At 39.4% G+C, this 23539-nt stretch overlaps 1 protein-coding gene across 1 annotated transcript in view; it reads right to left on the bottom strand.

Moving 5' to 3' along the window:
• Positions 1 to 5556: 5556 nt before the first annotated feature.
• LOC125465591 (hemicentin-2-like) overlaps positions 5557 to 23539 on the bottom strand; it is a 103708-nt gene continuing 85725 nt past the window's right edge. Inside the window, exons 14-18 of the mRNA XM_048559286.2 lie at positions 18141 to 18304; positions 14590 to 14656; positions 11690 to 11903; positions 9892 to 10419; positions 5557 to 7715 (exon numbers count right to left, since the gene is read on the bottom strand). Coding sequence (XP_048415243.1) covers positions 7692 to 7715; positions 9892 to 10419; positions 11690 to 11903; positions 14590 to 14656; positions 18141 to 18304 — 997 coding nt within the window. The 3' untranslated portion in view covers positions 5557 to 7691. The remainder of the gene's footprint in view (positions 7716 to 9891; positions 10420 to 11689; positions 11904 to 14589; positions 14657 to 18140; positions 18305 to 23539) is intronic.

Below are 23539 nucleotides of genomic sequence, written 5' to 3'. Positions count from 1 at the left end.
TGTGTCACACCACTGGTCACAGGCTTCCAGTTTGAAAAACATCATCATTTTCTGTCTGCTATCTTCAAGTCAATATTGTAACCGATTGACTAGCTCCCCATGGATTCCATGTGATCTAACCTTGATAACCAGTCTACCTTGTGGAATGTTGTCAATTATCTTGCTGAAGTCCATATAGGCAATGTGTACTGCTTTGCCTCCATCAATCTTCTTTGTCACTTCTTCAAAGATTCAATCAAGTTAGCAAGACATGATTTCCCACGCACAAAGCCATGTTGACCATCCCCAGTCAATCCTTGCCTTTCCAAATACATGGAAATCCTATCTCTCAGAATCTTGTCCAACAACTTACCCATCACTGACATCAAGCTCACTCATGTAGAGTTCCCTGGCATTTCCTTACCAACTTTCTTAAATAATGGCACTACATTAGCCAACCTCCAGTCTTCCGGCGCCTCACCTGTGGCTACTGATGGTGCAAATCTCGCAGCAAGAAGCCCAGCAATCTGTTTCCCAGCTTCCCATAAAGTTAGGTGATATACCTGATCAGGTCTCGGGGATTTATCTAGCTTTATGCACATTAAGACATCCAACACCTCATCTTCTGAAATATGGACACTTTTCAAGATATTACTATTTATTTCCCCAGGTTCTCCAGCTTCCCCAGCTCCTTCTCCAACTTAAGTACTGACACAAAATACTTGTTTAGTATCTCACCCATTCATCTTATAGATGGCCTTACTGATCCTTATGGGCCCTATTCTCTCCCTAGTTACTGTTTCTCCACACCACTGGCAATCCTGGCTAGTTTTGGTTTGTCAGTAAACCATCCCAATCATTGATATATATTGTGAATAGCTGGGGCCCAAGCATTGATTCCTGTGATCAATTATATTGCTTTCCACTCTCAAAATGACCTAACTACTTCGATCCATACAAAACTCCACGAGCTTTATTAAACATGATTTCTCTTCCATCAATCCATGTCAACTTTGTGTAATTCTACTGATATTTTCTATATTTTCTGTTATCACCTCTTTTATCATAGACTTTTCCCATCTGTGGGAGCAAATGACTCTGTTATTACTGGACAAGCCAGATCCAAACTGACCTCTGATTTGATAGATCATAATTTGTTTTCATGGCTTTAACAAGGTTTGTTTTCACTCAAACACATGCACACAATGGTGTAAGATTGGTTTTAACTGTACATAGAAATTAAGATAAAATTGAATAAACCAAACTGTGTACATAAAATTAGAGCTTAAAGATTTTAAAATATGTGGTAAAGAAATTATACCAGCACCACTCTTTTATAACACTCCAACACCAGAGATATATTTGCCTTTGCTAAAGCATCAGTAGGCTAAACTTAACCAATGCATCAATTCCTGGCCTTGAGAATTCAGGTCTTCATACAACTGAGTTTAGACTTGCCCAGCTTCAAATAACTGGAGGTTTTAACCAAAGACTTCTGATCTGGAAATTTCAAACTAAACTTCTTAGACTTGGGGAATGTATTTCTTAACTGTCCTAATCATAGACTAAAATAGTTCTGAACTATCTCCCATCTTAGGAGAAACTGTTTTACATGTCCAGCTTCAACAAGGATGTTTACAAACTGAAACAAAATCAAAAACTTTCTTCGGACTATTGTGTTTTCCTTGAGCCAAAAAAAAATTCGATGTCCTTCTAACTGAATTCAAATGCACTACACTATTTACTTTATTCAGGGATAAAATCTTTCCCGATGTTAACAAGTTCCCATTAGCCTCAATGAACTATCTCTTTTATACTGTTTTATTTAAACAAACTATGGCTTCAGGGAGCTTACAAGTTAGTCATTAAACCCTTTCATATACAAAGATCAAAACCCACAGGCCATATGAGCTCAAAATTCAAACTCTAATATTGACAATATCTTAATATATATAACCCTGTAACTTGCATCACATTGACTTGAGATATTAGCTCTGTTTATCTCTGCACAAATATTGTCAAATCTGTTGAGCATTACAACAATGTAGATTTATGTTACACTTTTAGCATAGTAAATTAACCCAAGGCATTTGATAACAGTTTTATCAGTAAGTACACTATTTGTCACTGAACCATGGAAAGAGATAACAGTTCAGCCAATAGTTAGGCCATAAAGGTAGGTTTTAATGAGCATCATAATGAAAGTGGGAGAGCCTGGGTGGCAGAATGGTTCAGGGAGAGAATTCCAGCATTTTCTGATTTTATTTCAGTGTTCCAACAGCTCAGAATCATTCAAAAAAATCACAGATTTGTAACAGCAGAAATGGACCCCATAAAACCTATTGTATCTGTTCTAGCTTCCTAAAGGACAGTTCATCTTGCTCCATTTCCCTGCCTTCTCCCCAGAATTCTCCACACTCTTCCTTTTTAGATGAAAACCCAATTCCTTATGACTGAACCTGCTTTCCATCAGCCTGCATTTGTGAATTAGCTCTTTCCATTTTAACGTATGATCAATGAGGCTTCTTATGCTATGGATGGCTCCTCACCAACGCAATGTATCATCAGGAAACACCTGCAGTGCTCTCGGGTTTGGTAGTGATGAGATTGAAGGGGAATTGTGTTCTTGTTTATTCTTTATTCCAAAGCAAAACCATCTTTTGAAATGGGTGGTACTCCATCCTGCGTCTGTTCAGTATCAGAATTCAAAACAAAGGGAAATGCCAAAAGCAACTGAATTTCTCAAGAGTTTAATATTTTGATGTCCTTTATGCTGTAAACATGGCAAATCATTTAAAATGTTTGTATTTGTATGAATGAATGAAACTTTTGTCAAAATTTAGATATGCACTAAACAAAATGATTTATTTATATATTTTCCTTATTATAATGTCCAGAATGTCTAAGACATAATTAATATAAATTTATGAGGCCTAATTGGCAAATTCAAATGTATCGACATATATTAAGTTTTCTCATTAAGGTATCATGGTTAGTTGTGTTGGGCTGACTTTGGATGGATGTTTTATAATAAGCCAGGTACATTCCATAGTTGAAATACAGCAATGGTGCTTACAAAAATTTACTAATGCATTACCAGAAGACTGGACCCAATGTGTAAGATGTATTGTTCTAATCACTCTTAATATTAACAAGTCTTTTTTATGAGTAATTTGCACTGAAACTAAATACTCCAGAAAAGTTACTGCTCTGGAATTATTATTTCCAGACACAGTGACTGAATGGTTTCTGCCTGTGCTATAGGGTTCACTGGTCCTTTGGATAAATTGCCAGTTTGAGCTCAGTGTATATTCTCTCTTTAAGGCAACCTACATAATTCCTGTGGCTGAATTTACGCAACTTGGCCCAAAGAGATCCAATAACAAGGGCAAGGAACTGGGTGTGTTGTGTTGTGAACACTGTGTCAGGTAGCCCATGGCATGGCCCACAAATGACTCTGACACTGTCATTAGAAAAGCTCACCATGTTGTCATTATGATTTTTGTGGTGAGCATTTTCTTCAGAAAATGCTTTAATTGTTTTTGCAGAATAAATGCTGCATTGCAAAAGGACAAGATAGCATTTGGTTTAAATATTTAATTATAAAAGAATTACTTAACTAAGTTATGATCATGATCTTATTAAATGACAGGACAGGCTTGAGGGGCCAGATGACCTACTCCTGCTCATAGTTCTTCTGTTCTTATGTATGTGAGACAGGTTTGACAACCAAACAGGGGGATGCCATGATTAATATGACTGTGCGTCATTCCAAGAGTCAACATTTATGAAACAAATGTAATTCAGAATAGAATTAAACACAAGTAATTATTGACACAAGGGAGAATAAATACAATATCATTGTGCACAATTTTGATTGTGGACTTGACATGAGAAGGACCAAGTTCAGGGGGCAGTTTCCTGGACAGAAACACCTATTGAAGTGTGCTAGGTGCCACTTTGGAAGCTTGTCTCATTTAAGTGTGCAGATAGCCTGCTAATTTGAACATTAGATGGTCAACATGTGGAAGTCAGGTTTTGAACACTAGAATGTAAGTAATAGGGGTAGAAATAGGCCATATGACTCCTGAAGTCTGTTCCATTGTATGCATTAATATCATAGCTGAACTTTTATATTAACTCCAATTTTCTGCCTTTTCTGGATTGCCTTAGTACCCAAAAGACTATCATTTTCAGTCTTGAATGTACTGATTGACTGAGAAACCACTTGTTAGAGAATTTCAAAGATTCAATGGCAAGTTTCTCCCCTTCTCAATCCTAAATAGCTACCCACTTATCCTGACTCAACAATTCCACTTTCCACAGTGGAAATACCTTGTCATGTCCTTAAAGAATATCATTGATCTACACTGTAGGCTTCCCAATTGAAATGAATTTGGAAATTTTCCCAGGTCTTGATGAAGGTGGATAATTAGAAGGTGAGAAATATATCTTCATACACACTTTGTGTGAGTCAGCCGGCGCAGGAGATCTCCACAGAAATATTGTGGTCCACCATCAGCCTGGACCTACTTCCCCAACTTTGTCATGCCTCCACTCACAGAACTTAACCAACACCAAGATAACAAAGTGTGGAGCTGGATGAACACAGCAGGCCAAGCAGCATCTTAGAAGCACAAAAGCTGATGTTTTGGGCCTAGAACATCAGCTTTTGTGCTCCTAAGATGCTGCTTGGCCTGCTGTGTTCATCCAGCTCCACACTTTGTTATCTCGGATTCTCCAGCATCTGCAGTTCCCATTATCTTTGACCAACACTGAAACTGGCTAGGGTTTGTTAAGCCTCTACGAGACGGTGCATTGGAATGTCCAACTGGCAACCATAACCTGTTGTTTAAATACAGGTGGAACCTGATGTGCAAATTGAATCATCTTCAAGACCATGTTCTGGTTGAGTTGAATTTCTCCTGTAAAGAGCCAACTTAATCCAACATGAGAAATCTCATGACCCCAAAATTACTGTAAGGTCCAATCTTAGCAATGATAGAGCAGTTAGATTGTGGAACACAAAGCCACAGGGAGTTGCTGAAATGAACAGCATCTCTGTGTATAAAGTGTATGAGGGCAGAATGAGTAGAATGATACTTTAATAGAGCACGTTGAAGAGAGGTAGAACACTTGTATGGTGCCTAAACACCAGCATAGACAAATTGGGCTGAATGGCTTGTTTCTGTGTCGTAAATTCTGTGCAATTCTCTTTACTTTAAAAAAATTGCTTCCAAGCTAACATGATGTTTATCAGGGGTTGATGACAGTCCCTACTGCTTGTAGTTTAATATTTCAATTAAATGAACGCTTGCTTGCACCTTTACTCCTTCAACAAAAAAATGAACATTTTGCTATCCTTAGACATTGTTCATTGAAGCTTGTTTTAACTGGTCTATTAGATTAAGGATCTTAAGCTATGTTTTCTTTTCATGTATTATTCATCTGCTATTTTACAAAAAAATAAAAATGCTTTCTCAAGGGACTGATATTCACGGAAGTCAATTTTATTAGAATTTGCAAAACACAATGAGTCAACAAAAATAAAGAATTGTTTTACAGATTATTGTGCGTCTTTCCGCAATACAAAGAAAGTTTACAAAAGAAAGTGCCTCATTAAATCAACGGCAATTTAATGAGGCAAGGTCAATTGCCAGCTATGTTTAACACAAACGATTTCCTTCATTTAGACAACACTCATACCAATGGTGTAACACAAGTATTTGTAATACTTGTCTCAGCAGAACTATGCTGCACTAATCGTACTAAATGTCATGTTGATTCGCAACACTCAATTTTAGATTTAATTGTCTTTTATTTCTCCTATTCTATTGCTGCATGTATCTGTTTCACTATAATTACTACATATATATTAATACCCAGATTCACTTTCACCAATTTCAGACTAATTTAGGTTATTTATGATCTGTCTTTTCAGTCGTTCTGTGTACACACTTGTTACTTTTCACGGAATGCTGTCTGTAACCTGATAATGGACTAACATGAATAATGGGCATTTCACTCTAAACAATGCATCACTCCATACTGACTCAAATTAACTGCTACTGTAGTATTCAGCTGCTTCATATCAGTTTCAGTGTAACTGGGAATTCAAAATAATTAAAGTAAGCATATTAACCAGAGGGAAAGACTGAGGTTGGTATAAAATTGACAGAAACAAGTGGATCATCTACTCGTCATTAACAGCACCGCAACAACAATGTAAATGCAGCCAGTCCACTGAGGGTCTAACACATTCCTGTTATGATGTTAGGCAATTGATTGTCTTTGACCAAAGGACACATCTGTATAGGGTTTATATTATCTCAAACAGTCACGGGGGTGAGTGGCTCATGCAATTTACATTTAGGATATAACAAAAACACATAATTACTCCAGATGTAAGTGATGTGGCATAGTTGCATGATAGATAACCATGGTTTAATGACTAACACGTATGACATTCTCGTGTCACTGTTGCCATTGAGAGTGGTTACAAAGTGCTCTGGTAAACATTTCCATCAACAGAAACTGTTAATCCTACCATTTTGTAACAGAAGATGACAAATTACTCAGTGATCATTAGGCAATGGAAATTCATTCTTACTTTCAAGTAAAAGTATTGACTTATTGTAGACTTACATGAAAGATATAGAACATTTAAAGAAGATTTGTTGCCACATATATAAAACTTTTAGAAATACACCTTTCACACTTAAATGTTGATCTTTTCAAGCTAGTAATTGTGTATGCGTGAAGTTGATTAAATCATAGATCTTCCACAGATTCTATTATGCCACAAGTAGAATGGATGAATTGGTCTTCACATTGAATGATGTGGTTTGACAAAATGATGCAAAACAGAGTGGCCTTGTTACTAATTGCAGGACTCTTCAATGATCTCCCTCTTCAGAGAGACTGTTGGGAGTTAGACAAAAATTGATTGCACTGATCCTGATATATGTTTGTTGGGATGAATGTCAAGAGTGAAATTGCCACAGTTGATACTGACTGATGCCATTAGCAATTTTGATGAGCAGGAAGCTAATTGCCCTCATGTGGCAATCAAACAGCCATCTAAATATTACTACACGCTCAATGGTGACCTGCAAAAGTGTGCATTTGGAGGGACTGGCAATTTCTATTGATAGGAAGGTGCAACACTGCCATTAGATTTGGAAAGGGATGCAGAGACGTTAAGTTCTGGAGATATTGTCTACAAGTGAAACACTGCTTTCAGTGTAATTACCAAGGGCTTCTCTACTGGGATCAGGGAGCTACAGTCAAGTGTGTTGCTCCCGTTTTAGTTTTGTTTTTCATTCTTCACTGTCACTTGCTTTGGTAAATTTATAGTCAAGGGACACATAGGGATATCACAGGTTCATTAAAATATTTGTACAATGTTGATGTTTGATATGATGGATGCAATTCATTGGAAGTTTTCTTACTGTGGAAAGATTGTATGTTATGATACTTAAAATAAAAATATTCTTGTCAAAAAGAATGCCATTTTTTGATGAATGATCTTAAACCAGGAGCACACCCTTCACCTTATTAGCTTCTTGAATGGGATCCGGTTTCTTGATGGATCCATGCGTCCTCTGATTTGAGGTGACTGAAGGCTATCCAACCTCCTCAACTTCCATTTACCACATTCGCAGTGTTGAGGCAAACCAGCCTTTCGTGCTTTATCATCTATTTCCTGTCAATCATTCATAATCCAGTCCGTCTAGCTGTTGGCAAAAAAACACACAGACACATGATCTCAGGAATTTCAGAAAAACCAAAATCACTGATTTTGCGTCTAAAAAAAGCTAGAGACTGAATCCAAACTTGACAAAAAGCAAGCTGCTTTCAAAATCCAGGTAGGTAAGGCAATGCAGAATGATCAGAAGGTAATGCTTGAAACATGCCAAAGATGAAACACAGTTCAAGTTTTTGCCAATTTTATTGGGTTTCTTGTTACTCTGTTATACATCCAGGCCTTAGACATGTTTCAGAAATGAGGGGGACTGTGTTTTAAAAGCAGAAATGAGCAGGGTTTGCTATATAGACAAAAGCTTATTTAAAGCTGACCACAGGAATGTGAACAACAATTTTCTGCTTGATTCTACAACACCAGGAAAACGTTGGGTGGAGCGGAGGTTAGGGAATGTGTGCCTTTCAAACAATAGGCTGCCTTGTTAATTTCATGTGTAAACATTCCTTGAGGGCAGCCTACAGTTATCACATCTTTGTTGAGTTGGGCATATTTACAAAATCCAGAAGATGAATTGTATGTTTACTTATTTGTTTTTCCGGGGGGGTGACCAAACCTATCCTCCGTTGTGGGCAATTACACAATCGCCAATTACAATAAAAGTCAAGTACTGCAGATGCTGGAAATCTGAAAAAAAATCAGAAAAGTGCTGGAGAAACACAACAGATCTTGTAGCAACTGTGTAGAGAGTAATAGAGTTATTATTTCAATCCAGGATGACTCTTTATACCCCTGGTTCCTGCTGAGTTTCTCCAGCTGTTTGCGTTCTTACATTCATGTTTGGGAACTGTAAAAATTTACACATGCTCAGTACAGGATTAGCAAGTATTTAGGGCATGATATTGTGAGATTTACACAGTATATGGTAGGGACTTCTGTTGTTGCTTTGAGCAACATTTCTTGTTCCTCATGTGCCCAAACACTGCCATCAATGTCCCTCAAATCAATGGACAGAAATACCCACTGATACAATAAATAACTTGAGCACTTGAAGTTGTTTAAAGTTTCGCTCATTTTTGCCCTCACATTTTAATAGCCATGGGGGTGGATTTTCTCATCTCCAGGAGGTGGGAACAGCAACAACTGACCAACTCAAGGAGTTCGAAGGCTTCAACCATTTTCCATGACAATCCTCATTAACACCCTCTGACCAAACTGTTGTAGGTAATTGAAATCAATGGGAGAAGGGTTGGAATTCTACCACTCCACCATAAAACCGAATCATGCAGATGACTTAAGGATATAGTTGCATGAGTGCGCGTCTTGGGCATCTTGAGGCACAAACAGCAGTCCTTGAGTTGCTGTGGCAGCATGGACGTTTCCATGCATATCGTAGCCTAGTCTTATGGGTAGCGATGTTAGGGACTCCCAATTCCTTCCATCACTTGGCTGACCAAAAATCTCTCCCAATCTTACTGTCTGCTATTGGTATATGCTGGAAAGATTTACACGTTTGTACACACCCTGTTTGGCCAGGGTACGAACAGACCTGAATAGAAAACAAAGACGCTAGAAATCTAAAACAAAACAGAAGCAGCTGGAAAAACTCACAGGTCTGGCAGCATCTGTCCAGTGAAAGCAGTCAATGTGACCCTTCTACAGATAGTTTCTCCAACAATTTCTGATTTTGTTATGAACACACCTTCCTGAGTAATCAATTCTGGAGTGGACACGAACCCAGAGCATCTGGTTCATAGGTAGAGATGCTACCTACTGAGCCAGAAGCACTCCAATTACATTGCAGACTAAGCCTCAACAAAACTTAGCCCTTCCATGTTGTCATTATTCACACCTATGCACGAAATACATTTTTTGCTTTTGTGCCTTTGTCATTAATTCTCCATAATGATTGGTATCTCATTACGTTATCAAGTAGGAACAGCCAATATCTTCATTATCTACGGGGAATACTATGCTACTTTAATCTTGGAAATCAATAATATTCCAAGTACCAGCTAAGGATAAAAAAAATTTATTCTTTTCTTCAACGTCAATGAAATTGACACAATAGCCGAGTCCAACCGCACCACCTAATTGGAAATATAACCACACTAAGAAATGATTTTGCCCTTAGAGACAACAATGTTAGCTCAATGTGGTTATTTGCTGATTGTTCACAGTGTGCAGAGAGGTTCCTGCAGGAATGATACCTGTTTACGTGGAACCGACGCAAGCTGCACAGCTGCACTGCTGGAAACTGGGTTTGGAAGGGATGATGCCGCTGGGAGTTGGGAGTACTTGAGAACATCTGCAGCAACAGATTTAATCCCTGTGCTTGTTCCTGCAGCACTAGAAAAGCTTCTCGACAAGTCACTTGAAGTTGCCTCGGTGTGAAGCTGCACCATTCCGGGTTTCATAGACTGTTTTTCAATAGTCCACAAACTGGAATATGAGGCTCCTTGTATTTTGTCAGAATGGGAGCAAGCATTGAAAAGAGCTGGTTCCACCCTCCATGATGCCTTTTTGGTGCAACAGGGTATAGAGTTTGACCGAGTTAGCAGCTCTATTTTCCGATTTTCTTCTGTGAAAGAGTTCCTATTCAGTCCCACCATCAGCAGAGAGGTCAATAGCTTTTCCTGGAATAAAGTATTTTGCTTCCAAGTGTTTGGGTCCTGTACAATGTCTTCATGATGTGAAAGAGATGATCTACTCCTGCTGGGAATGGCAATTTTGGCCTTCTTATAGCAAAGAGAATCAGAGAATGATTAAAAACACACAGCATGGATTCTAAGCTTGTTAAGCATTAAACGTTAAAACATAAAACATTGAAAGGAAAACATTTTTCACTCACTGTACACAAAAATATCATTTAATTCTCTGAAATGGAACTTGGGAGGGAGGAGGTCAAAGTGAAGGGGTGTGAGATTCACTTCCATCGTTACTGAGTGATTCTTCCAATGTGAAAGAAAGACACAGTTTGGGGTCTGGGTGAAATAGGCAGAACCACAACACAGACCTGTTCAGGGATTATTGAGAAGAGTTCCTAGAAGGTGAATATCAAAGTAGTGGTGCTGGGAGATAATGGAGAGTGTCTGCAGTGGGAGGTTAGCCTTGGGGTCTCCAAGTAGTTAAAGAGGGCTGGTATGTTTTGCAGAAGTGAGAAGAATATTCTAAGATCAGAAGCATTTGCTTTGCTTAGGAGCACCCAAGCGAGGAGGTAAGGAAGCCAGGAGCAATGGAAGATGAGTAATGTACCTTGCAATCACCAAAATGTCCTGAATGCTGAGAACATTAGAAACAGGAGCATGTATATGTGAAACGTCAACAAGGAATGCGAAAGATCTGGGAACGTGGCAGAGTGGACATTTTTGGAGGTGGGTTGTGAGGATTTTTGATAATTGGGGATAGACCTGTGAGGTCCAGAATGACTGGTGTTAGGGTCCCATAATATTATGCGTGCCTGGGACAGAGCTCATTGGGCCAAATATTCATTTGAAAGGGAGGAGGTGAGGAAAATGAATTAATTCCTATAGATTTTTTTACAACACCATTTTCCCAGATTGACATGGTAAACCTGTTCTGATTACCTCACTCACCAATTAACAGCGTACACACACTAGGTGCCTTAACTAAGATACCACTTGGTCCTGTTTTCTGCTTGTTACACTTTGACCGCCTTTGCAAATGTTGCAGAAAGCTCTGTAAATAAATTAGCCAGTTTACACAGGAAACTACACTTCTGTGAGGAGTTGTTATAATGGGAGGACCATAGTAAGTTTAACCATGGCTATTTTTCCAGCTGACTAATTTCATAGAAACAAAATGTTCTCTTGTCAGTTATAACATTGACTGGTGCTTTTAAAAAGTTTCATTCATTGTGGCGCTGGTGAAACCCAGGTTCTGATTACCTCAGTTTCCCTGGCCTGATTACACTTACTCATGATTTCTTCCTTTCGCAAATTAAATTCATTCCCTACATCAGAGTAATAATGGAAGGACACCCCTGACCTGTTGCTCTCCTTTAGAAGAATCCTTGTTTGAAATCTGGAGGTGGTTGTTTCCACTGATGGAGAAGAGGTTCTCACTTTGACTGACCAGAGCAAATTCCGCTGTCACTGTTATGGCTTTGACTGATGACTGCTTTGGAGAGCAAGCTATTACATTTGGCCTCCCATGAGTAGTTTGCTCAACAGCATGACTGGGACTGTCCTCCTCAAATGCTCTGTATTCAAGAAATGTGAGATATTATAAAATCATGATTCCTTTTTTACAAATATATCCTACTTGTTAATTTATTTAGAGGTGATGTTTCATGTGTGCAATAAACACTTAACAATTTAAAAGTTGATGCATTATTTTGGACAATAGGGGCTTATTTTGGTCTTTGTACTTTCTCATTTTTTGGCACAGCAAGGCAGCAGAGAAATTGGACCACAATCTAACGATTTTGTGGTTCAGACACAGTTACACAGTTACAGAACAACAAATGGAAGTTTCAACAAAATCAAAGAAACATTTTATTTATTATTGGGCAGCACAGTGGCTCAATGGTTAGCACCATCATTAAGCTTTCCTGTTCCTCTGATGCTGCCTGGCCTGCTGTGTTCCTCCAGCTCCACACTGTAATGTCTCTGACTACAGCATCTGCAGTTCTTGCTATCCCTGGATACTTTGAGAATAGCGAACTGATTGGGCAGAGTCACCAGGAATTTATGAAAGAGAAATAATTTTTGACAAACTTGCTGAGAGTTTTTTTGAGGATATTACTAACAGCGCAGTTAAGAAGCAACTAGTGGGTGTGTGCGCTTAGATTTTCAAAAATAAGATCCCACACGAGATGTTCGTCAACAAAATGGCAGCACATGGCATGAGACAGTACATTGGCATGGAATGAGGATTAGTTTCTTGAAAGAAAACAGTGAGTGAGAGAAAATGGTTCAGTCTCAGGCTGACAGATTATGACCTATAGAGGACGATAAGGATCAGTGCCTGGGCCCCTAAGTCAATACTTTGGATGTGGAGACTCAACATAATATTCCCAAGTTTTTAGGTGACACAAAAACTGGTGGAAATATGAGATGTGAGGAGGATACAAAGAGGCTTCAAGTTTACTCAGGTTGAATGAGTGGGCAAGAGTATGGTAAATAGAAGGACAGGATTTCAGGTAGATGAAGCGAGGAGACGGATTACACACCACCACCTGCCGTAATCTAATCATTGATCAACTGATTCTCAGTCACTATTACTGGTAACCAATCAATGGTGCCAATAATCCTGTCCCTCCTCCAGTGACGTACACTGTCTGGAAAGAATTAAGGTCAAATGATCAAGAAAAAAAAAGGAAACCAAGAAATCATTTATCCCAACATAAAAAGGCATGCAATGCATTCAGCAGAACGCACTGAGAACACCGCCTCAACTTATTAGTAAAACGTTTTATCATGCAGTTGAAAAGCTTCCTAAAATCAACCACTGATTTGCTAAATTGAGGTAACATGGAATTAAAAACTTGTAGGAAACAAAAGAGCAAGTCAGAAATGAACATGATCATCTGGATTAGTGCATGGGTTTAGGAACAGCCTGTCACCTTCCCAACCAGGTTAATGTCGCGTTAATACATTGGTTCATGCCTACAAAGACACTTGTCCATACGTAGGTATTGCGGAGGAGGGGACAGCAGCAATGGTGATAATGTAATTACTTCAATAGCAGCCACATGTGCTGCAAAACGTGTTATCAAATAAAATTCAAACTGCATTATAAATTTGTATTGGAATAAGATGAGAGCAGTCAATTAGAGTGGGATACAACCTGAAAACAGTCCTATTCCTAACCAGGACAAAATATTTTCCTAACTTGATTTTCTTTTCTAAACATTTGTTGGCACCATGTTATTTTCACAATGGGTATTCAGATAAAGTACATTTAAAACAAAGAAATTCTGTTATGATACTCATTGAAACCACCTTTTAAAAAGTCTCCAACTCAATTCTTCTGAGTTAGTTGCACCTGCAGAACTTTTCCCTGTCAAATGCAGAGCTTGTATTCTCTTGCCACAAGGACATATTTCCCTACCCAAGTACCTTGGGCTTCAGCAGACCCTAGACTCGTATGTATCACAGATATGTGCAAGGGTTGAGAATGCTTGCAGACACTCTGGGTTTTATTCAATGAAAACCTCAAAATCATTGCTCCGTGTTTTCTATTTAGAAGCTTGAAATTAAACAACTTAATACCGATTGTTTACAGTTTATGAATGACAATAATTGGATTGTGAAAAGTCACAACACAGAAGGATGGCATTTGGTCTGTGGTGCTTATACAATATCTTTGAAAGAGCGGTCATTGTTAAACCCCATCCCTGGTTTCTGATTCTGATTGAACCGTTCATTGTCAATTGGTCTTGGAAGAATCCAGAACAATTTATGGCTTTACTGTGCAGACAATGCTCTATAACTATTGCTCCTAAATAGGAAGAATTTGTTCTCTTGTTAGTTTTCATTTGTCATTGTTTGAAAAAGCTTGGATATTTTAATTTCATACTTATGATTAATAAGTATTTTCCTTTTATTGGTACCCAGGACAAGTCGAGAAAAATGTGTTTTTCAAAAAAAAAGGAGTATCACACATATCTTAACCTACTGCTAATATACAACTATGCTGGGAAGCCCATCCCTTTAAGACTTTGGATCCTGGGGTCAATCAGAGTTTAACCCACATTGGTGGCAGAGTTCCGCACATTCATTGCTGTTTTTCTCACACTTTGGACACACCACAGTGTGAGATATGATATATCTGCAGCATGGCTTTTGCATGAAATTATACCACATGAAATTTGTACTTGGGCTCAAGATTATATTTTTAGAATGCAATCAGGTCTTGACAAATAATTAAATTTACTGCGGTACCTGTTTTCATGTGTGTGCATCTCAAAGCGATCTCTGTTCTGACATGACATTCTGGAATTACGCAGCACTGAAAGGAACCAGAGGAATGCAGTTGTCAAACAGAATTTCAGAAAAGCACGGGCTGATTTCTGACGTTAACTCCTACTGACATAAGTCTGTCATATCCCTCTTTAATGAAAATATGATGGAGCAACATGCACAAGCTGAAGCTTCCTGAAGTCATTTGCTTTATCCATATCAATTTATTAATGTTCTTGCATCATTTCTGGTAAGGGATTACACATTCCAACCTCCAATTCAATGGTACCTGCACTTCAAAATTACTTCATCAGCTACAGAGCGCTTTAAGGATGCCCTGAGATCAAAAGCAACATTGAACAAATACCATGTTTTCTCATTTTTAAATCTGTAGTCATATATATATTGTCAATTTTAAATACTACATAGATTTGCAATAGTCCTAATGTAATAAAAGAATTTTAAGCATTGATTCTTGCAGCTAGCCATTAAAAAAAACATATTTTATGTAGATTTTTGTCTGATCATGACCAAATATGATCTTTGTTATTCGGGTGAACAAAGCACAAATTTACGATCTTGAAGTGACCAGTTAGTCAAATGATCACCAAAAACAGAATAGCTAAGAAATATGTCTATTGTCCTTCAAGCAGTGGCATGGGATAGAACATAGAACATAGAACAGTACAGAATAGAACAGGCCCTTCAGCCCACGATGTTGTGCTGACCATTGATCCTCATGTACGCACCCTCAAATTTCTGTGACCATATGCATGTCCAGCAGTCTCTTAAATGTCTCCAATGACCTTGCTTCCACAACTGCTGCTGGCAACGCATTCCATGCTCTCACAACTCTCTGTGTAAGGAACTCACCTCTGACATCCCCTCTATACTTTCCTCCAACCAACTTAAAACTATGACTCCTCGTGTTAGCCTTTTCTGCCCTGGGAAATAGTCTCCGGCTATCAACTCTATCTATGCCTCTCATTATCTTGTATACCTCAATTAGGTCCCCTCTCCTCCTCCTTTTCTCCAATGAAAAGAGTCCGAGCTCAGTCAACCTCTCTTCATAAGATAAGCCCTCCAGTCCAGGCAGCATTCTGTAAACCTCCTCTGAACCCTGTCCAAAGCATCCACATCTTTCCTATAATATGGCGACCAGAACTGGACGCAGTATTCCAAGTGCGGTCTAACCAAAGTTTTATAGAGCTGCAACAAGATCTCATGACTCTTAAACTCAATCCCCCTGTTAATGAAAGCCAAAACACCATATGCTTTCTTAACAACCCTGTCCACTTGAGTGGCCATTTTAAGGGACCTATGTATCTGCACACCAAGATCCCTCTGTTCCTCCACACTGCCAAGAATCCTATCCTTAATCCTGTACTCAGCTTTCAAATTCGACCTTCCAAAATGCATCACCTCGCATTTATCCAGGTTGAACTCAACTGCCACCTCTCAGCTCATCTCTGCATCCTGTCAATGTCCCGCTGCAGCCTACAACAGCCCTCTATACTGTCAACGACACCTCCAACCTTGGTGTCGTCTGCAAACTTGCTGACCCATCCTTCAATCCCCTCATCCAAGTCATCAATAAAAATTACAAACAGTAGAGGCCCAAGGACAGAGCCCTGTGGAACACCACTCACCACTGACTTCCAGGCAGAATATTTTCCTTCTACTACCACTCGCTGTCTTCTGTTGGCCAGCCAATTCTGTATCCAGACAGCTAAGTTCCCCTGTATCCCATTCCTCCTGACCTTCTGAATGAGCCTACCATGGGGAACCTTATCAAATGCCTTGCTGAAGTCCCTATACACCACATCCACAGCTCTACCCTCGTCAACCTTTCTAGTCACATCCTCAAAGAACTCGATAAGGTTTGTGAGGCATGACCTGCCCCTCACAAAGCTGTGTTGACTGCATTTAATCAAGCCATGCTCTTCCAGATGGTCATAAATCCTATCCCTCAGAATCCTTTCTAACACCTTGCAGATGACAGACGTGAGACTTACTGGTCTGTAATTGCCAGCGATTTCCCTATTTCCTTTCTTGAAGAGAGGAATTGCATTTGCCTCTCTCCAGTCCTCAGGTACGACTCCAGTGGAGAGCGAGGATGCAAAGATCTTCGCAGGTGGCGAAGCAATTGCATTTCTCGTTTCCCAAAGCAGCCGAGGACAAATCTGGTCCGGACCTGGTGACTTGTCAATCTTAATGTTTGACAAAATTTTCAGCACATCAGCTTCCTCTATCTCTATCCATTCCAGCATGCACACCTGCTCTTCAAAGGTTTCATTCACTACAAAGTTCGTTTCTTTTGTAAAGACAGAAGCAAAATACTAATTTAGGGCTTCCTCTACCTCCTCAGACTCCACACACAAGTTCCCTATGCTATCCCTGATCGGCCCTACTCTTCCTTTGACCATTCTCTTATTCCTCACATACATGTAAAATGCCTTTGTGTTCTCCCTAATCCGTTCTGCCAAGCATTACTCGTGCCCCCTCCTGGCTCTCCACAGACCATTTTTCAGCTCTTTCCTCACCTGCCTGTAATCCTCTAGAGCTGAGTTTGACTCTAGCTTCCTCCACCTTATGTAAGCTACCTTCTTCCTTTTGACGAGAAGCTCCACCGCTCTTGTCATCCAAGGTTCCTTTATCTTACCCCTTCTTGCCTGTCTCAGAGGGACATATGTATTCATCACTCGCAACAACTGTTCCTTAAACAGTCTCCACATGTCTATAGTGCCTTTACCATGGAACAATTGCTCCCAGTCCATGCTTCCTAACTCATGTCTAATCGCATCATAGTTTCCTCTTCCCCAATTAAATATCCTCCCATTTTGCCTAATCCTCTCCTTCTCCATAGCTATGTCGAATGTGAGGCAGTTATGGTCACTATCACCAAAATGCTTCGCATCTGGCTAAAACCAGAGTTTAACATTCTCTCTAAAGGATCAATAGGGCTTTAACAATCTTAAATTGTGATGAAAGGTCAAGCTTTTAAATTTTCAGCAGTTCAATGAGGTTCAAGACAGAACTTCAGTCATGGGGAGCTTTACTCACTCCACTGCTGCAAAATGAGAGTTAAATACTAAGCGCGGTGCTCTTTTACATCCTATTGCGGTAACCCAGTTAAATAATGTTAATTTCATTCTTATTGTGCAGCTGGGACTCAGAAAGGATTCCATATTTCACTTGAAGAAAGCTATTGAGTCAAAAGTGGACAACGTCAAAAGTTCAACTGTTTCTTCACACCCCATAAAAATACTTTTAGGCTATTTCCACCAAGCAAGAACCCTACCAAACTTCCTGTCGTGATTGATCTTATTCCGACTGGATATTGTGCCAGTTTAAGGCTGGTGAGCTTCTTTTAGCTATGCGTTGGAGAAAATTGGCAGCTCATAGGCTCCAAATAGATAAAGCCCATAGTCCTCACCCCAGATAGTCTATGCGTGCACCCTGCTGGCTGACTGCTCAAGAGACTAAATTCCCCAAGTGAAGCGTTTTGCTTAAGCAAACAGCACAGCACTTACAGCGTTGTTCTGTCTCCTTGCTCTCGTTTTTCTTCTGCCTTACAGAATAGATGCACATTGTGATAAATATCATCACAAGGGAAATTGTGACGCCTACCACAATGGGAATATCATGCTTTTCTAGAGCAAAATATGAAGAGGACTCCTTTGGTTTTGTTTCTCCCCTGCCAAAAGGAAGAGAATCAATTCAGCAACAGAACCGTATTCATTCAGGCTCTTTATTAAAACAAAATTTTTCTATAACCCATACTGGAAGTCACAGACATTACACAAGAGAAGGTATACCAAGTGGAGTTATGACATTGAAATTAATAAACCATAAAAGGGTTGGCTTAGTGGCATCACTCTCATTTCTGATTCTGAAACTTGTAGGTTTGGACCCGTACCAACAGGTGAACACAATTTCAGATGGAACACACATGCAACACTGAGGGAATGCTGTACAGTCAGAGATGGAAGCATTCAACTGAGGTGAGAAACCAAGGTCCCATGTGACATTTCACATGGACACAAAAGATTCAAAGAAGAATTGGGGAGTTCTGCCTGGTGTCTTGACCATCACTTATCCCTCAAACAATCTCGGTGAAACAGATTATCTAGGTAGTCTCATGCTGCTGTATTTGGTATTTAGAGTCATAGAGCAGTGGAGCTGTATAGCACAGAAACAGACGCTTCGATCCAACCTGTCCCTGCCGACCAGATACCCTAAATTAATCTAGTCCCATCTTCCAGCATTTGCCCTATATCCCTCCAAACCCTTCCTATTCAGAGACCCATCCAGATGCCTTTTAAACGTTGAAATTGTACCATCACTTCCTTTGGCAGCTCATTCCATACACGCACCACCCACTGCGTGAACAAGTTGTCCCTTAGGTTCTTTAAATCCTTTCCCTTTCATCATTACCTGTTGCCTTCTAATTTTTGACCTCTCCACCCCTGAAAAAAACACCTTGTCTAATTACCCTATCCATGCCCCTCATGATTTTATAAAGCTCTGTAAGGTCACCCCTCAGCCTCCAACACTCCAGAGAGGATATCCCCAGCCTATTCAGCCTCTGTCTATAGCTCAAAACCTCCTTGTAAATCTGTACTGCACCCTTTCAAGCTTCACAATGTCCATCCTATAGCAGGGAGACCAGAACTGAATGCAGTATTCAAAAACTGGCTAAACTAATGGCCTGGCTAAACTAATGTACAGCAGCAACGAGACCTCCAAATTCTTATACTCAATGCACTGACCATTAAAGGCAAGCATACCAAACGCCTTCTTCACTATCCTGTCTACTCTCAACTCCACTTTCAAGGAACTATGAACCTGCACTCCAAGGCCTCCTTGTTCAGTAACACTCCCCAGGAACTTATCATTATTTGCTGTGATCAAATTAATAGCTACAAATCAGCTGCATTTGTAATTGTATTTCATTGATGGTTGATCATTGAGACACAATTTATGAAATCTGTAATGCGAGTGCAGATCTTTCTTTTCTTAAAATGTAAAACTTCAGTACTGACTTATTCAGCAATTTAAAAGTAATTTGTCAGGATTTCCTATGGATAGGCAAGTTCATTGACAACAAAGTGTGGAGCTGGATGAACACAGCAGGCCAAGCAGCATCTTAGGAGCACAAAAGCTGAGGTTTCGAGCCTAGTTTGGTTTTCACACTGTAGGATATGAGAAAACATTCATGTACAATTGTGGGATTTCAGTCATTAGGAAAAGAAAAGAGATCATTTGACTAAACGTGGAAATAGATGGCGAAAGTCCTTGGATCCAGAAGATGAGGTGACTGTGGTTGAAAATAGTCCTCTGGTCATAGTGTAAGTAAAGGCAAAAGAACAATAGATTTAGGAGGCGAGTATCCCCTTCTGACTGGGCACCTGAAATGTCTTAGCCTTTCAGATTCATCCACGTGACATTCCTGCTGCAGAGGGTTGTTATACATTGCAGTGTCTTTTAGGGGGAGGCAGAGATGTAACAGTAAAGTCACCAGACTACCAGGATAATGTTCAGGAGGCAAGGGTTCAGTTACCGTCATGCTGGATAGTGAAATTAGAATTCAATACAAATCTGGAATAAAAAGCTAACCCAATGGTGATTATAATGATAGTTGTAAAAACCCATGTGGTTCACTAATGTTCTTTACAGAAGAAAATCATTAACTGGTTAGCCTACATGCGACTCCAGACCCACTGCAAAGTGGTTGAATATTAATTGTCCTCTTGGCAATTGGGGATGGACAACAAATGAATGTGATGCCCAGCCAGTGATGCCCACATCTTGTGAATGAATGTTTTATAAGTTCCTAATTTTGATTTGGAATGGATGGGGTTTATGTTGTTGATTTTCTTCATTTTGGAAACAACAAAGTATTTTAAGAATGCTTAAGGGTTTCCAGACCGTACATTTTGATGTAATCTGTCTACATTGACTAGGTGTCAATTTTCTAGTTCTGTTATAATCAAGTCTAAGGATTGTAGGCAACAATGTTTCCTAAATGTATTTCTTTCATTGAAAATTATTTACAAGGTTTCAGAAAAGACCAGAAAAGTAAATTTCTAGCTGCTTCTCCCAATAGTTGAAAAATGTCAAAAACTCAGTGATCAAAAATACTTCTCACTGCATGGACATGTTCAAACATTGAGTATATATGATGAAAACACAGGGAAAATACCATGAAACCAGACCACATAAAATATAACAAAATGTGAGGCTGGATGAACACAGCAGGCCAAGCAACATCCCAGGAGCACAAAAGCTGACGTTTCGGGCCTAGACCCATCATCAGAGAGCCTTCATCTGCAGTTCCCATTATCTCTCACATAAAATATAGGTTGGTCATGGGGTTAAAGGGGACGATATAGGAATCTAAGAACAATAGACCATTCAACACCTCAAACCTTTGCCATTCCGTGAGATCATGGCTGATTTGTGGCCTACTCCATATAGCTGCTTTTTGCCTATATCCCTTAATACCTTCACTTAGCAAAAATTATCCATCTCAGGTGTGCAATTAACAACTGATCCAGTATCAACTGCTGTTTGTGAAAGAGCTCCAAGCCTCTACAACTCTTTGTGTGTAGAAGTGCTTCGTAACTTCTCTCCTGAATAGTTTGACTGAATTTTTTATACTATACACCCAGTTGTCCAACCAATCGAAATAGTTTATCATTATCTACCTTATTTCACTGTTAATATCATGAAGACTTTGATCACCCTATTTTCTCAACTTAAACTCTGACTTTTTTCACCTGCGTATGTCCATTTTTCACCCTCTTCACTGCTTACTTTCCCATCTAACTTGGATATATTATACTCACGGTACTCATTAATATCAATTGTCAATAGACCCTTATGGTACCTGATTAGTTACTGCCTGTCAATCTAAAAAATGCTTGTTTAATTCTGTCCATTGATCAATCCATAATTCATGCTAATGCATTACACTCAATCTCATGAGCCTCAATTTTGTGTATTAATAACTCAAGATATTTTGATGTTTTACATGTTGTCTATTTGCATTTGAACACGGAGTTCAGAGATCTCCTCAAGAGCAGGAGAAGAATGAGAGGTGCAAATGACTCCCATGCTTTAAGGTATCAGGATGACCATCAAGAAAGCCGTAGTGACAGCACAAGATGCCTCAACAAGGTACAACTATGAATAGTATTTAAGTCCATACATAATGAATGTCAGAGCTAGATAGACCATGTAATGATGGGGCAGTTACAGTTTTATTTTCCTGCCCTTCTTCCTCTCAGTCATTTCACCTCTCGTTTCTTCCATCACAAAGGGATCCTGACTCTCCAACTGCTCAACAGCCTATCCCTGAGAGCTCAGTAACGTTTCAGTAAATAAATAGCAACATTTATTCAATTAGGGTTCTTAGTTACTGAAATTATCTCATGCCTTCTCTAGTCTTCGAGAGTAGTCAGGCATCATATCAAGGCATGCCTTAGCTTCATTAAACAATGAAGAAACAAATGATCAGATGGTAACATGATACAATCACAGTGGAACTCAGTTACCCACAAAATAGTAACAATATATAACACAGTTAATAGCTTAGCTTACGCTTTATAAATAACTTAAATAATAATAATCTTCCTTGAATCATTTGGGAGCCTCTGAATCTAAACAATTTTTTAAAAAATCTCTTGTTTTTTTAACTTCTTCAAGAGTTTCAAACTGATCAGTTCCTTCGCTAATGTTTTCAGAACTAATGCCCCAGTTGAGAAAATCAATTAATGCTTTCATCCTCAAGAAATAGTAACTAACCCTATCGCAGTGGTCAGGATTCTCAATATGTAGCCAAGCATTTTTTCTCTCTGTGAAAGGGAGTGTTAATCAGATGGAAAGCAAACCAAGCACATATCATTGTTTTAGGTTGCATTAACCAGTGAACCTGTTATAGTAAAAACCAAATAATGGTGAAACTGTGCTAATAGAAACTTCATGAATCAAGAATGATAGAATTATAGAATCCCTATAGCATGGAAGCAGGCCACTCAGCCCATCAGGTCCACACCAACCCTCCAAGCAGCATGCTACCCAGACCTACCCATCGCACCTTATCCCTGTAATCCTGTATTTCCCATGGCTAATCCACCTAGCCTAAAAACCCCTCGACACTACGGGCAATTTAGCATGGCCAATCCACCTAACCTGCACATCTTTGGACTGTGGGAGGAAACCAGGGCACCTGCAGGAAACCCACGCAGACATGGGGAGAATGAGCAAACTCCACAGAATTGCTCAATTCTGGAACAGAACCTGGGCCTCTGATGCAGTGAGGCAGTGGTGCTAACCACTGAGTCGCCGCGCCTCCAAAAAAGACAACCTCTTTGTTGTGCTGAAAGAGGGTTCATAAGAAGGATCTGAACTGCTTTAAACTGTGACAGAGTTTTTAAAAAAGACCCACTAAATCATCATCACAAAATGATTACAATCCTGTGTCATTGTGGTTGGGGCCCAGCAGAGATCAAGCAGATTAGTGATGTCACTGGAATCTGTTCTCTCCTTTATCCCAGTAAAACATAATCAAAGGCCTAACAGGAAATCATGTCGGATTGAATAGGTTATTGCAAGGGGAAAACTAGGAGCTTAATGAGATTAAAGTAAATTGTATGAATAACTTGCTTTCCCAACTCAGCTTGTTATTTCCTCCCTTCATATCAAGCTTATGTTGTGGCTTTCTCAGTTTGTTTCCTGCATGTTTCTCTCTCTGTTTTCCTCAGCCAGATTTTACAAATGAGTCAAAGACCTGGAGTTCCTGTTTGTTCCCATTACTTTTATAATCTAAATGGAATCTACCAAACAAGCACAAAATGTTATGGAAATCTGGACATATATTACATCGTGGTAACAGGGCTCCTGTGATCTTTAATATTGATTAAATTTT

The sequence above is a fragment of the Stegostoma tigrinum genome, chromosome 29 (assembly GCF_030684315.1).
Source record: "Stegostoma tigrinum isolate sSteTig4 chromosome 29, sSteTig4.hap1, whole genome shotgun sequence".
NCBI classification, from domain to species: Eukaryota; Metazoa; Chordata; class Chondrichthyes; order Orectolobiformes; family Stegostomatidae; genus Stegostoma; species Stegostoma tigrinum.
Note: the sequence above shows the minus strand (reverse complement) of the source record. Positions and strands in the feature narration are given on the sequence as shown.